Source organism: Montipora foliosa, chromosome 8 (assembly GCF_036669935.1).
Source record: "Montipora foliosa isolate CH-2021 chromosome 8, ASM3666993v2, whole genome shotgun sequence".
Classification (NCBI taxonomy): domain Eukaryota; kingdom Metazoa; phylum Cnidaria; class Anthozoa; order Scleractinia; family Acroporidae; genus Montipora; species Montipora foliosa.
In genome coordinates, this window is record NC_090876.1 from 28,563,022 (window position 1) to 28,580,421 (window position 17,400).

Here is a 17,400-nt window from a genome sequence, read left to right on the forward strand (position 1 = left end):
AACCGTTTTATTCGTAAAAAATCCCATTTTGTCTTGTATTTTTCGCTTGAAAAGTGAGGGGACCAGGATTCTGTGACGTCATCCCTCTCGACCAATTCCCTGTTCGATGATGTTACCACATCCTTCTTTGCGTCCCTCTTCCCCTCATTTTTCCAACATGGACGCTGAACGGATCTGTCCTAAATTTTCAAATTTCTCGCCAAAAATCCATGACGTCATTTCTTGTCTCGTGATTCTCGTAAAAATGACATGCAATACACAACCAACAAATACATGCACACATTATCCATCTCTTCTAGGGGTAAAATCGAGCCGAAGTATATGCATAAATTATTCATCTCTGCTGGGGGTGAGACCGAGGCGAAGTAGCCGACACCACTACTTACCGTTCCGAAAAGAATGGGGCCCCTCTCCACCGAGACGCTACATACGGATAGTGGGACCAAATTACATTATCTTTGCCCCAGTATAGACTGAATACATAAATTGCGGCCAAAAATGTATTCTCTTCTTTAAATTATGTGCTACTCGCAGCAGGGGAAGACCAGCAACCACTTACATAGACACCCTCAGAAGAGATACTGGACTCAGTAACACTGGCGAGATTCGCACCCTTATGAACAACAGGGACCAGTGGAGAGCAGCCTTCCGTGATTCCCGAGTTGGTGTTGGCTAATACCCTCGTCTGTAGTAGTAGTAGTAGTAGTTTATGTGCTAATTAGACACACAAGCCTCGCTCTCAAGCGACATTTCTTTTGTCTTTCGTCCATGGGAACGAGGCTAGTGAGTCTAATTAGCACATAAATAAAATGAAATTTTTTTGGCCGCCATTTATGCATTCGTCGATACCTAGAGGTACCCCCTCACCGCGATACACTAGGCATCGCCTTTCGATCAACGAATAAAGCCTTTGCTTGTGTTTAGCTTCAGATGTCTTCGCGATGCCAATTTGAGGGTGGCACTTAAGTGAATCGTCATCTTCCTTGTCTTCGTCTTCGTCGTCTGTCGGCGCTGATCCATGTGATCGTTCGGATCGTCTTGCGGATCAACGTCGCCTTGCTTTAATCACCTCGCTCGACATCTATTACATCCGTGACGAGGAAGATGACAAGGACATTTTTGTCCAGCATTCTGAGGGTGACAGACACAATGGTTTGAAGTGGCGTGAGGATTCACTGAGCTCAATGACTTAGACAAGGAGGTCGATGGGCTTGTAGATTTAATTTTTTTTTACAATCCTTTTGGATTAAATAACAAAAAAGTACAACTACTTTTTTGTAAGCTGCAGGAAAGCCATAAGTAAATAACGAAGTTATCCAATTAGCAGCTTAAGGACGTTCGCGAGAAAATCTACCCACATTGAAATTTGTTTCATTTCTCGGCTGAAGTTAGGTAATAAATTACTTATTCCAAAAAGGAAAATAATCGGGGGTCACCGACTTTGTTTCGGAGAAAAAGGAAATGCAAAAAATGCCCTTATTTCGATAGATAGGTCATGATAACGTGATGTAGCCTCATCTACTCATCCGTCGAAAATCATAAAAATAATATGTTAGAGTGAAGGTTTCTGTGCACAGAAATATAGGAGTGGCTTTTTTAGATAATTACATGTCGCTGGGGATGTAAACAATAGAGTTAATCCTCAACAAGCGTATTCGATAACCGCTGACATTCTGATTTTTTTCATTTCATCATATTTTGTAGATTGTAAGAAGAGCAAGTGATTCGTGTCCTAAAAAATAGGGGTCGCCGTTGATCTAAACGAGTAAAATCAATGTGATGTTGCGAAGCTCTTGGAAAATTTAGTTTGTCACGATTTTGTGTGACCTGTCGGGGAAGGACTGGAACCCAAACAAATTTCTCGAGCATAACGACGAAGCTTCAAGCAGGCGTTATCTTTATTTGGTTAGTGTTTTGTATCAGATCTCTCCATTGCCGTCTTTCTCATTTTCTGGAGTGTGGTTTTTGTGAAATATAATCTCGGGCTGTTGCCGAATAGGTCCGCACTATTCAAATGGATTAGGAAGAGAAGATAATTCTGCCTTATTTTCATGAAAGTAAAGGAAAAGAACTACAAAAACATTTCGAACTAAGAAGTTCGTAACGTAATGAAAACATGTTAAAAAACCAAACTCATTAAATTTACGCAACGTCGCTGACTAAAACTATTAAACCTTCCTCAAGTTTTCAAAACTTTCAACCACTACTCGATTAGCGACCTTTTCCAGCCTCCCGGTCCTTTCTCTTTAACGTTTCATGATGAATTGGAAATAAACGTGCCATTCTTTAGCCAACCTGGAAATTCTTTCCCGGCGTTTTTGTCGCCATAAGATCTTAACTAATTCTTGAAGTAATGCGTGACATATTCAGGTCACGTTATTTGCGCAGCAAAAGTTGCGCACAAACAATTAGCGCGAACGTCCTTAATAGCGTGACATAATTCTTCCCACATAACAGGGATGGCACAGTGGTGGGAACACTCGCCTCCTACCAATGTGGCCCGGGTTCGATTCACAGACTCGGCGTCATATGGGAGTTGAGTTTGCTGGTCTTTACTCTGTTCCGGGTACACCGGTTTTCCCCTCTTCTTCCCCATTTGATTTGATTGTGTTAATTTGTTGATTTCCAAGTCAGTTCACAGTGTCCCCAATTAGTGCTCCAGCGCTGGAAGACTACTTGAATAAAGATCCTTTGCGTTCCTTTCCATCAAACAGGTTTGAAAGTCACCTTTGTAACCAAAAAAAGGATTATATTGCAAAATGCAGTTAAAGTTGGCCTTTGCGGCGACAGCTTCGAAAAAATGTACCGACTGACACAGCAGAGCATAAATTTACACTATTCAAAAGAGTTTAAAATCATCTTTTCAAGGTGACACCACTCGCTGTGTTTTGTTGATAACCAGCTACGGAAATAAAGTGGCTCAGTTGGACAGACAATCTGAAAATGTGAAAAGAACAATTCATGACTGCGAATAATTTGAAAACTGGTATTTGTATTTTGGAAAAGGGAATAAAACGTAAATTGGGCAAACTGCTTTTTATTACACATTTTATACCCCCAAAACGTTTGCGGTCAGAGGGCAGTCTAATTCCTTCCAAAGAACATTGTCACACGCAGCAGAATATTTATCATTGCTTGCTTGTAACTTTCCTAATGCAACCAAGGTGGAACATAATAGTCCTTTTTATCCAATTAATTGACATTTAATGTTCACCTTTAAGTTTCTTTGGGAATTTTACCTATGTACTGTGACGTCATGTTCGACTTTGTTCCCAGGACCTCCCCATTTAGACCAAAAATCAAAGTTGATCCATGTTCTCAACTCAGCGTACTTTTATACGTCTTACTGCAGTCTCCGGCCTCCTTACAATTCCATTCTTTAAATGAATTAAAGAAGGACTCTAAAATGACAAACCACATTCCCGTGTTCCACCTTTATTTGGAACTTACCATAACTCTGTAGTTGGGCGAAAATTTTCAACTTGTTTTTTTTCTCCCTGCAAAAAAGCAATCATTTCTATTATTCTCGGTTTTCACATGACGTCACGACCGCCATGTTGGTGCCCCTAAACAAAGAAAAGGCGGCCATGTTGGTGCCCCGACCAAATCCTCCGGGAATTTAACTCTATTATTATGCAAACGCTTCCTTTTGTTTTCGTTGAAAAACATGGCTGTTGATCACGTGAGTGAAAACCAGCAATTGACGAAAAGTTAGCATTACGTTACATACATACATACTTAATTGACCACTCACCATGGAGACTTTTCAGGTCCCATGAAAACAATCACGACAGAACAGAACATTCAACAACAACTGTTACGAATCCCAACTAGCCGGAGGCAAGCTAGTTACAAGTGCAGTTGAGAAGTTGAACCAGGGACTACCAGGAACAAATTCAACTAGTGGTCAGAACCTGTCTTGAACCCGGGATCCCCGGATCCCAAGCCAAGCGCCCTAACCACTGGGCCACACTGCCTCTTTGTTATTTTTCTCTTGTAGCCTCCTTCTCTGCTTAGCTCTTCCCGTTTGTACCATCACCAATCTCAACTATGGGCTTAGCCATTCGTGTGACTAGAGCCTATGGGCTGCAGGGATGGCGCAGTAGTGAGAGCACTCGCCTCCCACCAATATGGCCCGGGTTCGATTCCCAGACTCGGCGTCATATGAGGGTTCAGTTTGTTGGTCCTTTACTCTGCAACGAGAGGTTCCTCTCAGGGTACTGCGGTTTTCCCTTCTCCTCAAAAACTAACATTTGACTTGATTTACATTTCAGTTTACAGTGTCCCCAATTAGCGCTCCAGCGCTAGAACGACTAGACGCCTAAATAAAGTTCCTTTCCTTTCCTTTACATACAACAGCTTTCATCACAAATCTGGTCGGATTCCAAGATACACATGGTCGCAGCCAGAAACAATTATGACTGAGGCATGGTTAATGTCTATTCGTAGGTATTTAGGATGTTTTTGATTTAAAGACAACACCAGGATCCTGCATTGTTAAAAGAAAAAAGCAAAAAAGACCGAAGCAGGTGCCTTGGATTGCCTCATACTGGCTACGGGCCTTATACGACACGACACCTTAGGGGAAGACTTCTCAATGTCTGCAACTTTTGTTTCCTCTGTTGCTCCGGTTTTCTCATCTTTCTTCTCGCTTGTTGTAGATAATGAGGACATTTTTCTAGGGCTTTCCAATTGATCAGTTTTGTTATCTTGCACATCTTGGAAAACATTAGGCCGTGTCAAATGGGACTGCTTTAAAAATAATAGTAATTGAGCCTTGTATATGTCGTTATCATCATCGTGACCATCTCCTATAAATTCAGGATTTGAGTGGCCTTTAAGAGAGGCATTAAGCACTGTCTTGTCCTCATAAATCACTTCCAATGGAATTGCAGCATTGTATCCATTACTGAAAAAGTCCTTGAAGCCAGTTGTTCTGAAAATAAAAGAACGAGAATTGCAACTGAAACATGATATCGGCTACGAGAACGCTGAAGGAAGATGATACAATAGACCGTATTCACGATGGCCGCGATGTGCATGGGATTTGCTATTATCATGCAAATTAGCTACACACTTCTGAGGGGGCAAACAACACAAGTTCGAGAGGTTATAATGAACATCACACAGATGATTTGTTTCATTGAATGTTTATCTCCTAAGCAGTAAAGTAGAATGAGTACACAAGTTAAAATACGTCGACGTTTTTTAAGTGAAAAATAAGCAGCTAACGAAGTAGAAAGTCAAAATGTCAAAGGCAATCAAAAGATATAAAATTATTATAAAAGGTACTTAATTCTAAATTCTAAAATGTACTTTTAGCAATGTTATTTCAATATTTCGAAGAGCCAATTTTCCGCAATTCGCCTTTTCCCCAATGTTTGACCCTCAGCATAACATATGGATAATTTGCATGACAATTTGAAAACCAAAATGGCGGCTATCGTGAATAATGCCTATTATTACTGAGTTACGCATACCTTGGCTCCGTTTGTTTTCTTCGCCTTCTTACAAAGCAGATAATGATCAAGACGATAAGGAGTAGAAACACTCCGCAAGATAAACCAATAACGATCAGGATCTCTGTTGAAACTAAAACAAACATATTAAACTATAGTTGGCACTGGCCTCCTTTAAATCATTTAAGACTTCCGTTCTATTTAAATCAGGGATCCATATTCGCAGTCGTCTGGTCGTCCCAGACGACTTAAAACTCGTCCGGACGCGGCGCGTCTAATTTGCAGGTTGCAGGTCGCAGGTCGCAGGTTGCGGGTTGCAGGTCATTGTTTCACCAATACAGAAAGTATCCTAAACATTCATAAAAGCTAACCTTGGGCCTAAAAACTTTTGGCCTAATTAGGCCTAAGGTTAGCTTTTAAGAATGTTTAAGATACTTTCTGTAATGGTGAAGCAATGACCTGCAACCCGCGACCTGCGACCTGAAAATTAGACCCGCCGGTCCGGACGACTATAAAAACTCTAAAGGTCGTCCGTTGGACGAGTGAAGTTTTATCATATTTTCTCAATTATGGTGCTCCGCGCGCGCGGGGAGCTCCGCTACAAGTGAAAATACTTTTCCAGTGGGTCGTCATTGATCATCATTGAACCGTACCGTACATGTTCAGTCTTTGAACCTCTTACATTTGACCACCGAGTCAAATTGTTCTTCAACGTCTTCAACCGTTGAGCGAAGAGAAAATCAATTCTCTAGCTAGTCCACGAGCAGTCGTCCTTCTTCCTCAGAGCCACGCACGACGGGTGAAAATATTACTTTATGCAAATTAGTGGAAACAAGAGGCTCTAAGTAGCCTATACTCATGCGCTGCCAGGTTATTTGTACTTTTGTTGACAGTTTAAAAATAATAATAATAATAATAATAATAATAGTAATAATAATAATAATAATAATAATAATAACTTTCTTGTATACTACAAAAAAGGTATATAGGTGTTACAAGAATCTATTTGAGAGAAGTTGCTCTTTATCGTGTGAGTTCATTGACCTATTCTCGGTTTTCACATGACGTCACGACCGCCATGTTGGTGCCCAAAACAAAGAAAAGGCGGCCATGTTGGTGCCCCGACCAAATCCTCCGGGAATTTAACTCTATTATTATGCAAACGCTTCTTTTTGTTTTCGTTGAAAAACATGGCTGTTGATCACGTGAGTGAAAACCAGCAATACTTTTCATCTTTATTTGAAAGAATCTGTTTTTTTTTATGGGTCCAAAGACCTGTACTTTTCAAAACAATTTGAAGGAAGTTCTTATTTTTTCTCTGAGTCCATTGGGCTGTAAATTTCTCTCTTCTTTCTTCCAGTTTGCTGCAATTTCTGAAGTAGATTTATGCTTTCTCATTATTTGTTTCCTTTCTATATTTGATAATTCACTTAAACATCTAAGAAATGCAACGTCATAGTTTGTTTCAAAACAATTAAATTTACTTTCTATAATAGAACAAAAGAGATCAATAACAGAATCTACATTTGAAAATACTTTTGTTACATTTTTTGGTTCAGAATCATTGTATACAAAAACGTGGTAACTCATCTTTTGCTTTGCATACCACTGGAAAACACAACTAATGCAGTAGCTAGAAATTCACATCAAAAAGCCTGTGCTGCTTTCCTTAATATCCAAAATGACAGTTTTAAGCTGTTGTTTACTGGGAACCACATTACAAGATAAATTTCCCTGACATCTTGCTCTATGAATAACTTTTACATGGCCAGCGGCCTACGTCTAATTTCTTTAGAAAATCAGAAGTAAAAACATATTTTGCTGGAGTAACCACAGGCCGCCCAAACGTTGTTTGAGATTTACATACGCGACAGTATTGCGTTACGTTTTGAGCCATTTAAGAGAATGTATGAAACGGTTCGAAAATCGCTCTATTAAAATTCAACTTGTAGTAAAGGACTTAAATAAAAGAAACTTACTTTAGTCTGCTCTTGTGTTATTTTGAAGTCTTTGTGGCAGCTGAGGCGTTCTAAAGTCGTTCTAAAGCCATTTTGACGATTTAAACTTTTCCAGGTTTGCTTTCCATTAAAGTGAAACGAAAGGCTGGCGACCTGGTCGACCGACGGTTCGAACTCGAAGCTCCATAAATTCCACTAAAATGCTCGGAGCTCGCCAAAATTCTCTCACGGCAGCCATCGATAATTCTTCTTTCTAGTTGCTTCGCCTCGGATCCCAAGGTTTATCTTATCCGCCCGAAAAACGCTCCTTTTCGAACGCTGGCTGCCCATTTCTGCTTCATTTTGATCCGTTACGAGTTATCTTGGCCACGGATTCAAAATCGTTGGCTTAGCGACCACCTCCAACACGACAAAGTCGCTCTAAACCGTAGGGAGGCACAGGTCAATTTGCTCTATGCAAATTGGACCGTATCAGAGTCCCTGGGGAAATTACACGGGAAACGGCGGGAAACTCGCCGCTTGCAGACCACCGACTCATTGTATACAATTGATCGAGCGCTTGTAGCGATGGCTTGTTATAGCCGTATGAGTATTAGCTAGTATTTGCAAAGATGAATGTGATCTTTACGAAAGAGCAATGTGAAATTTTAGAGTATGCAAGCTCTGGGCATAATATCCTTATCACCGGCCAAGCAGGAACGGGAAAGTCGACTATAGTAAACGCCCTTAGAGAATATTGTAAGCAACGTGGTCTAAAAGTAGAGCTGGTTTGTTCGAGTGGAAGTGCTTGTCATGGGTTCGGCGTGCTGAAAGACTATTGAAGTGAACATAAAATCTCCGGAATCAAAATTGTTCGGAACAGGCCGTAGCTGTAAAAATTCGCCAACTACAATTAGCTGTGTTTCCGCGAAAGGTATCTTGTTTTCTTCACCATCGCATTCGTACGCTCGATGATGCAGGGCATTCGCAAGCTCTAACATTCGTGCACTAGACATACTAGCTTCGTCCCAAATCACCACAACCACTTTTCGAAGCTTTTCCGTGATTCGAACGTCACTTATAGCACGAAGAATAAGCTTTTCAGATGGCATGTCGGCAGCACCAAGAGCATAGTACGAGTGGGCTGTTGAAGCGATACCACGCTCGTAAACATGACAGGCAATTCCACTCGAACAAATGAAGCAGAAATGGGCAGCCAGCGTTCGAAAAGGAGCGTTTTTCGGGCGGATAAGATAAACCTTGGGATCCCAGGCGAAGCAAGTAGAAAGAAGAATTATCGATGGCTGCCGTGAGGGAATTTTGGCGAGCTACGAGCATTTTAGTGGAATTTATGGAGCTTCGCGTTCGAACCGTCGGCCGACCAGGTCGCCAGCCTTTCGTTTCACATTCATGGAAAGCAAACCTGGAAAAGTTTAAATTGTCAAAATGGCTTTAGAACGACTTTAGAACGCTTCAGCTGCCACAAAGACTTCAAAATAACACAAGAGCAGACTAAAGTAAGTTTCTTTTATTTAAATCCTTTACTACAAGTTGAATTTAGAGCGATTTTCGAACCGTTTCATACATTCTCTTACATGGCTCAAAACGTAACGCAATACTGTCACGTATGTAAATCTCAAACAACTTCTCGGGGGCCTGTGGTGCCGACAGAGACATTGCCACACGTCGTGTGCCTGCATTTGCCGTACCAAATACTTCAACATTACCTTGATTGTATGGTGCGGCAATAGTTTTAGTTGGATCAACAATTCCTGAACCTGGGTTGTTAGTCCACAATCGAAAAAGATTTATTCTAACAGCTCGATCCGTACGACCCGGGCCGTAGGACCGCGACTACAATCACAAAGTTTGAACAGTCAAGATGCGATGACTCGGGCGCGACCATGCACATCCAAGACAAAATGACACATCTTAAGGGCTAGACTTTCAAAAGTCCTTCGTCTAGTGCAGATTCTCGTCCGAAAAATCACGCTTCGCTCGCCAAAACATTTTCTCCCGGGATTCTCGTGAGGTGGAATTCAGTGTTGCAAGTCTACTTAAGGGCTTGAAACATGAGAGGGATGGTTGATTTCTCCAAACACGCACTGTTTATTTTTTCATGCAAAATGGACTGATATTCCAAGCATACATACATTTTAAGACTCTAATACTTCTTTTCAAGTCTTTCTATTAATTTTTCTGACCCAACAATACATTTTTCAGCAGCTATTAATTGTTGTGAATAATCCCCTACCCCCCGCCCCACGCAAAGTTGCAGTCTGTAAATGTATGCAAGCATAAATATGCATGCACTAATGTGACACGGAAAACACGAAACGGAGGGCATTTTATACCTTATGCGCTTACTGCGCATAAGTAAAAACGAGGCGTGTAACGCAATCGCGCGCTCTACTATGTCAAAGAAATCGCAGTCTATTCTCAAGCACGCCAATAAACTTAAATTGTCGTTTGCTCAACTACACTCAGCATTTCTCAAAAGGTAACTCGTTTGCTGAAAAGGGGCCAGAAATTTCTGAAGAACCGAAGTTTAAATTCAAAAAATGAACTGACATGCCATTGTTTTGAAATTTTCCCTTGCTTATAAAATAGCAACGCCTGCCACACAGTCTAAGATATGCACACCTTTCTTCGCTCTTTTAATACTTTCACGCATATTTCCGGTACCCTCTTGCTTCAAAAACTTCCAGCTGTTTTAAAAAAAATACCAGTCACTGCTCCCAGTTTCCACGCCAGCACTCACATTTACACTGAAACTCCTAGTCCGTATTTTCATAGAAATGAAATTCCAGACAAATGAAATAAGCAATATGCGATTCTATATACATACTTGGACAGCGAACGTCGTCGTTGCAATCAGCATATTCAACTTGTCGTCCTATTTCCATGCAGTCTTTTCCGCCGTTTCGTGGTGGGGGATTAGTACAAGTGCGACTACGGCTTCTCTGTCCTCCACCGCATGTTTTGCTGCATTCAGTAAAGTCTGTCCACTCTGTATAATTTCCATCTACAGCACTCTCTACAAAAAAAAATGTGCTAACCAGTTTTATATAGATTGTTTGCCAGTTCTTCTCTGGTTGTGACTCAAATGAATTCGCTAGAATTGGGATGATTTTTTCAACTAAACGTAACGGTAAGGCGTGTCTTTCCCTAGACGTATGCTATCTGTAGGATAAGGCTGCCTAGATAGCGAGCTGATAAGGTTGCCAGAATCACATAGCTAACCATCCAAGAATAAGAGCTCGCCACGCTTTTAACAGATATTCAGACTCTCCATTTCGACATGTACTGTCGTGCTAAATTTGCTGTTTTAAACCTGCTGACACACGGTCCAACTTCGTGCAACATTTGTTGTTCAACAAATGTTGCACGATGTTGCAGCCTGTTGAATGACTTTTTGAATCACGATAAACGCATTCAACTTTTGTCGAACGAGAATTACGAATTCTTTCCATTTTTGGAGGCAAATTAGGAAATGGCGGATGACGAAAAGTTATTGTCATTGTGCGCTGTGAGCCTTGTTGCGGCAGTAATCCTGAAAAGCCGCCAAAGCAAACGCACTATTTGGACTCGCAAGAATTGCTGAAAAAGAAAACAGCGTTTGAGGCATATAACACCTTGATGGCGGAACTTAGAAAACCATTGATGTTTCAAGTTACAGAAATTTCATCGGCATGGACGCCACTCCCCTTTCTAGAAGCTCCTTCAGTTAGTAGGACCACTCATCACACATCAGGAGAATCACATCAGTAGCACAATACCGCCTGAAGGATATCTTGCTGCTGGTATGTTTTGGTGATTGATCAATATTCAAATTTAGATCAGTACTCAAAACGTTCCAAAGCACGTGAAGACATTATTAATGGGAGCTGCAACACAGTTTGTGGATCAACAAATGTGGAACCGTGTGTTACCTACCGGCTTTAGGTCAAAACTGGGTAACAATATAAATTAGTACTTTAGTTTACACGTACAACATTCCTGACAACCCGCGGAGAAGATATGAAATGGCCACTTTCTGAAGACACTGTCTCTATATTAGATAAAACTAGCCAGTTTTCTCAAGTTTCAATCAAGTGTCATCCTTTCCATCCTAGGCTTCAAACAAGAAAGTACAACTTCAGTTCACTTGAATGTCTTTGAGCGGTAGCAAAACTACAACTGGTTATTTTTGGTCGTTATTGATGCAAAGACGTCCTTTATAGTATTTTAAAGTTTGACCGAAATAGCGTGACACTACCCCTTTAAAATCAAAACCTTACAAAGTAAATTCATATTAGCCAACCAAAACGTTAGATGTGACCCATTTGACGGCAGTAACAGAAGAAACAATTGATAGGAACTTCAGAGTCCAAAGCAATGGGGTTTTATTAACACAGGCCCGCGGCCCAGCGGCAAGCGGCCCAATTCACGCCCTTACGGCCCACAATTTTTAAAATAATTTTTTTTTGTCCTGCGGCTTACCAACTGGCATGCCCAGTTTTGAAACGTGAACACGTGGACGACGTTGAGTATACATTGTACGTTTAAATTGCCCCTGTGATAAAAAAATCACTTCCTTTTTCAGTATGTTTGTAAGTATGTTTGCTTAACATCTGACTGTCAAAATTTTGAGCTTTGATTTTTATCCAAAGGCCGTTTACTTTTGAGTGTAAGTTTTGGATTTCAAGGTCCACAGTTACTCACCTTCCACGTTCAAAACTGATCGATTGGACCTCAGAGGGTTAGATCCAGGGAAAAGCGACGTCAAAGGCTCACTATCTTAAAATTTCAGCGTAGGAATGCACCTTATTATATATGCACAACGCGAGTTTAAAAGTGTGAAAGCCCAAAACTCCCGTGTCGTAATTTATTCTGCGGCGTACACATGAGTAGTGGTGTGGGACCCTTCGTCCCCTTTTGACGGTTAGAATTGGAATCTGATTGGTCGCTTCAAATTTTGGCGGGAAATGCCAATGTACGTTAGGTGGTGCATTCAAAATTCAAGTCATGACGTCACAGACACGTGACACCTCCCTTGCTGCGAACCCTCAGGAAACAGGTTGAGGTGTTTTGCTTAATCATGCTGGATAAAAAGATAACGGTCAGGAAATTCAAAATTCAAACAATAACGTCACAGCTTCGTGACACCTCCCTGTCTGCAGACCCTCAGGAAATAGGTTGGGGTGTTTTGCGTGGTGATGTTGGAAATTCAAAGTTGGGAGTATAACAGGCCGCTCACTATCAGAAAAAACACCAGAGGAAAAAAATGAAATCCAACAAGTTTTAATGACTACAATAATAAATGAGTATGTACAAGAAGAAGAAAAAAAGAATAAAAAATGTCACGCGATGTACAAGAAGAACCCTAGTTTATTATGATCAATGCTGATTTTGGATGTGGCCGGCCAATGAGAGGATCCAGAACACAATCATCCCACCGGTCACATCCGAGAAGAGTCTCCTTAAAGTCACCTCAGTTCCTTAGTGTCACTACTTCCCCGCACACGTACCCCGCAACTTTGCCTTACATCTCCTAGTCGTCGTCCGACAGCAGTCCGGAGAGAAGATAAGCGTTGGCTGCATCCATGTCGGACAGGAATCCTCGAGCATCCTTGTCAGCGTCATCATTCTCGGTGAGACAGTTCCCATAAGGATACGTCATCGCGGTTCCCGGTCGAAGGACGCGTTTGTTGAAGACCAGTTGATAATCTTTGTGGGCAGGCTGGGAGCGAAGTTCGTACTGTTTGGATTTGCGGATAATTTTACCTGCTTGATGACGCAACACTTCATAATTGAGTTGCGCCATTCCCTCCACATTGAGAGAGTGTCCCTTGACTTTACACTCCGTCTTATCATCATTGCAACGGTACCCATAGTTTTTGGGCCCACCCAAACAAACTTCCACAATGTACTGATCGGGTTTAAGTTCATTGGTGAACTCACCGAGTTGGGTGCCGAGTCCATGAAGAGCTGGAAGGGTAGAGGGTCAAAGAAGGTTTTCACCTGCATTAGGTTATCTCTCTGTCCAAACTTGCCCCACAAGGAATTGAGCATTAGCTTCGCTAAAGACCGTCGACCCGGATTGTAAGCGATCTCAGTTGGGTCGAGTTGAATTCCTTTGCGACACTCAAAGTCGTTCACATATGCCTGCCATTGCTCTTCCGTGTCGCACCCACTAGGCAATCCGGACGCTTCCACTTTGATCTTAAGTCCAGTGTTGACATACTCGGCAAACAATCCGCGGCGAGTTTCCTCAAAGTGACACACTTCATGGACGTGTGAAATCACATAGCCCATCTCCACCTCTTTTTCTAGCTCGGAGGTGCACTACGTACTGGTCAGCGCCCGTTCATTCTCGGTGTGATTGCACAAAAGGGATTTTTCGTGCAGAGATTTGTTTATGTCTTGCTCCACGCAGGTGTGCCATAACGGGAAGGTGAGGTTTCCTCCGCACCGGTAAGGCAAGACGGGTTGAAACAAATTCTTTCGCAGGACGATGGTGCACAAAGCCAGACCAAAGTACTGGGAGAGGTCGGTGGTGCCGGGTTCATAGATGAACTCAGGATGGCCGATGGGATACATTCCGTTCTTATTGACTCAGGGGTAGAGGGAACTGTGGTCCACATACCGGATATACTCACCGACTCCAACGTGGTAGTAAAGGTGGGAGGCATTTGTGCGTCCTCCAAAGAAGGCGTCGCAAGGATTCATGGGTTTGATGACAGGAAGGGTTTTGACGAACTCAGCCACGCAAGGATCCGCTTTCTTTTGTTGCTCCCACTCACATTCCCAGAGGGTCACGACATGATATCGCAGGTTTCGAAGACTCTGAAGACGTTCCATGGTGGTACGTCGGACATCATCCATGCAGCGTTGATCGCTACGGCGGTACAGTTCGTGACGATTGGGGAAACAACGGTGGCACCCGTGTCAAAAACAACCCAAGAACTGGTAGATTGTGTTGCTGACTTGATCGAAGCCATCCACCCTCCAACGTCAACCAGGGATCTGGTATTCGCCTTGGTTGCGAGCGTGCTGGATACCTTGCCGATGGTTTGGAAGCGGGTCTTCCTCCTGCAGCCGATGTTCTTGCCACAAGAGCCATTCCATGGCCGCCTTGGAGTGGTTGGTGATGAGGCGCCATCTTTTGATGGGGTTGGAGGCGATGGTATCTTCCCACATGCGGTTGAAGCGATAGTCATCCAGACAAGCTCCAGCGATGGTCATTTTGTCAAAGGGACAAAAGCCCGTCTGTTCGCAGAACTCACGACGAAAGGTCAAACATCCCTCTCGGAGGAGTTTGACGTCGGAGATACAATAGTCCACGAGATCCCTTTGATGTCAAAATGTGCCTCGTTGGTCACTTGAGCAGTGTACCATCGCTCGAATTCAGCCTTGCCTGCATGGGACCCACGTAGTCGGCGTTCGCAGGGGTGTTGAAGAGATGTGGAAAATATCCCTTATTGAAATTGTTGGGATCCAACCCAAATGTTTTGGTAAACGAAGCCAGAGCCATTGCGAAGAACGACATGGAGTCGATGAAGCGAATGTACCCACCCTTGTAGGTGAGCTCCAGCAGTTTGCTACCTGTACGCGTGGGCTTAAACTTCTGTTTGCGCTCAATCAAACGTTTCACGACAAAGTAAGAGTCATAGCCCTTGAAATTGTGGGCAAGGGTTGTGACGTAGCGTGTGTCCTAATCCGTGAGTTCTTCCACCCATTGCAGAAATTGTTCCATGCAATTCTCGCCACGAAAGATTTGACCGGGGGCATCCTCTCCCGTCATACACACCACCAAATTAGGCAAATGCACGACCGTAACTTGCATGGCCTCCTTGTTCCAAAAGACTAGTAGCGGTGGGTGGTAGGTATTGCCCTCCTCCTCCTTGCCCTTCGTAACAGTATTGGGGTCGTTGCATGCCTCACGGCGAAGTCAGGCCCGCTTGTTGATTTGAACGATGTGTGCACGGTCTTCAAGCTCTTCGGGGTCGGTGGGGACTTGCATGAAGCATGGATGTTGTTTCAAATCCGTTGTTTCGTGGCACGACGGGCATTCACCGTACCCGCACCGATTTTCGTCTTGTACATTCATCGAACAAAGCAGTTGTCTGCAGTTTGCACATTCGTGCCTCAAGTCGCATACCGACGACTGATTGGGACCGCATGCTTTTCCACTAAGGGTCTTGGTCTGGTGGAGTTGAAAGCACGCATCTCCATAAAATTGGCGACAACAATGACGACAGGGAATGTGGGCAGGACGTTTGCGCAAGTACGCCTCGATGTAATCGTCACACTCATTCTGTTGGCAACCGGGACAGTGAACGCCTTTCCCTTCAGAACAACGCTGACGACCTTTTTGATTATACGGTCTGAGGCACCATCCTCAAAAGTAACCGGTACCGAAAAATCCCGGTAACGAGGTCATTGTGTCGTAGTGTTCGTCCTCGTGGAGAATGGCTAACAAGGTAGCACCCTGCCCAAACGCAAAACAGGAGTATTGTCGGTTGGCATCGAAGACCACGATACAGTAATTACGAAGACTGGGTGCTTCAGGCAAACTTGCTAGTTCTTGGAGACCCATGGGACCCGGATGGAGTTCAGTTTCCTCCAAGAGAGCCATAGCCGCTTCATTGCGAAGCCGTTGACACGTTCTGGGCTCGGCCCACTTCTTCGTTGGAATCAGCCAGGTGCAGGTCACGGGCGGTGATGATAGCACACACACAACATAGTCCCGAGTCGTCCCGTGGTATCTTGACGATGCTTTTTCTGTTCAACCGAAATTGAACGGACGAATCCTGACCCGGGTCGTTTGTTCATTGGTTTACCGCTCCCCCGAGGTCCTGCCTATACGTGGACAAATTCCAGTTCAAAAGGTTCGTCGGGGTTGTATTCTTTCCCGAATTCAGTTTTTTAAGCCAGGTCGTGCACTAGGTCCTGCACTTGGAGAATACATCACGAGCAAATGAACGGAAAGCCGCAGCGTGCCATCTTTTGTAAAGTTCAAGGTAACATGTGATCAAAAAAGTACTGACCTTGGGTGACCTTTCCAGCTCATGAACAAGAAGGTGTTCATTCGTCAGAGATCACGGGTATTTATGGCCTGATTTCTAAGGTCACAAGGCCGGATGAGGGGGATGGAGGTATACCCAAAATTTATGGTTTCTCCGTAGGGATGGGGGGAGGGGGGATAAGCCCCAAATTTATAGTTCCTCCATAGAGACGGTGGGTACCCACAAAGGAAAGGTGTCCTGTCACGACCTTAATGGTCTGATGCGTCCTAAAGGCTAGAAAGAGTGGTTTGGAGCTCATGTCTGAGTTTGTCAAATTATGAGATTTGGTCAAGAAAGTAACAGAAGGAAAAAAAGGTGGAAGAAGAAAACCAATGTGTTATCTGCTTGTCCATCATCGAGACAGAATCGCCCTCTCTAGTCATCCTCGCTACCATCGCACAACACAGCCTGCTTCACGGAAAAAAAATAAAAGAAATGGTGGACACGAGTTGCCGTGGTCAGTCAGTCCACATGACCTGTTACGGAGCCAGGACCCCTTCGAAATACCCTTATTGCAGAGCTGAGCGTTGTCAACCTGAAGAACATTTGTAAATACGTTGTGTTGCACAAGAACATTTTGGTAAGGAAAGGGCAGACACATGGAAGTAAAGAACTTTGTTTTTTAATATTTGTAACAACAACAACGTGAGTCAGCCATTAAAGTCTTTACAATTTGACTTTTTGTTTGGCTTGCATGATTCTCTTGACGATGGCTTCGGTCCAGGTTTTTTGTGGGTGAGATCGCTGATGGCCTTCACCATTTTTGCATCGACTTTCCATTCGTCTTGTAAATTCTTGGCCTGGGAATAATCGATGTCATGTTGTTTGGCAATCTTGTCCAGCCGATTGATGGCCGGATCGCCACGCTTGAGTCTCTTTTTCAAATGTGTGCCGGGTCCCATGTACTGGATGGATATGGCGAAGGAAGTCAGAGGAGGGTCTCAACATAATGCA

At 43.2% G+C, this 17,400-nt stretch overlaps 1 protein-coding gene across 1 annotated transcript in view; it reads right to left on the bottom strand.

The window, feature by feature from the left end:
* Positions 1 to 1,207: 1,207 nt before the first annotated feature.
* Positions 1,208 to 17,400, bottom strand: part of LOC137967681 (uncharacterized) — a 52,576-nt gene continuing 36,383 nt past the window's right edge. The window contains exons 7-11 of the mRNA XM_068814208.1: positions 10,245 to 10,433; positions 5,481 to 5,592; positions 4,579 to 4,936; positions 3,451 to 3,497; positions 1,208 to 2,937 (exon numbers count right to left, since the gene is read on the bottom strand). Coding sequence (XP_068670309.1) covers position 2,937; positions 3,451 to 3,497; positions 4,579 to 4,936; positions 5,481 to 5,592; positions 10,245 to 10,433 — 707 coding nt within the window. The 3' untranslated portion in view covers positions 1,208 to 2,936. The remainder of the gene's footprint in view (positions 2,938 to 3,450; positions 3,498 to 4,578; positions 4,937 to 5,480; positions 5,593 to 10,244; positions 10,434 to 17,400) is intronic.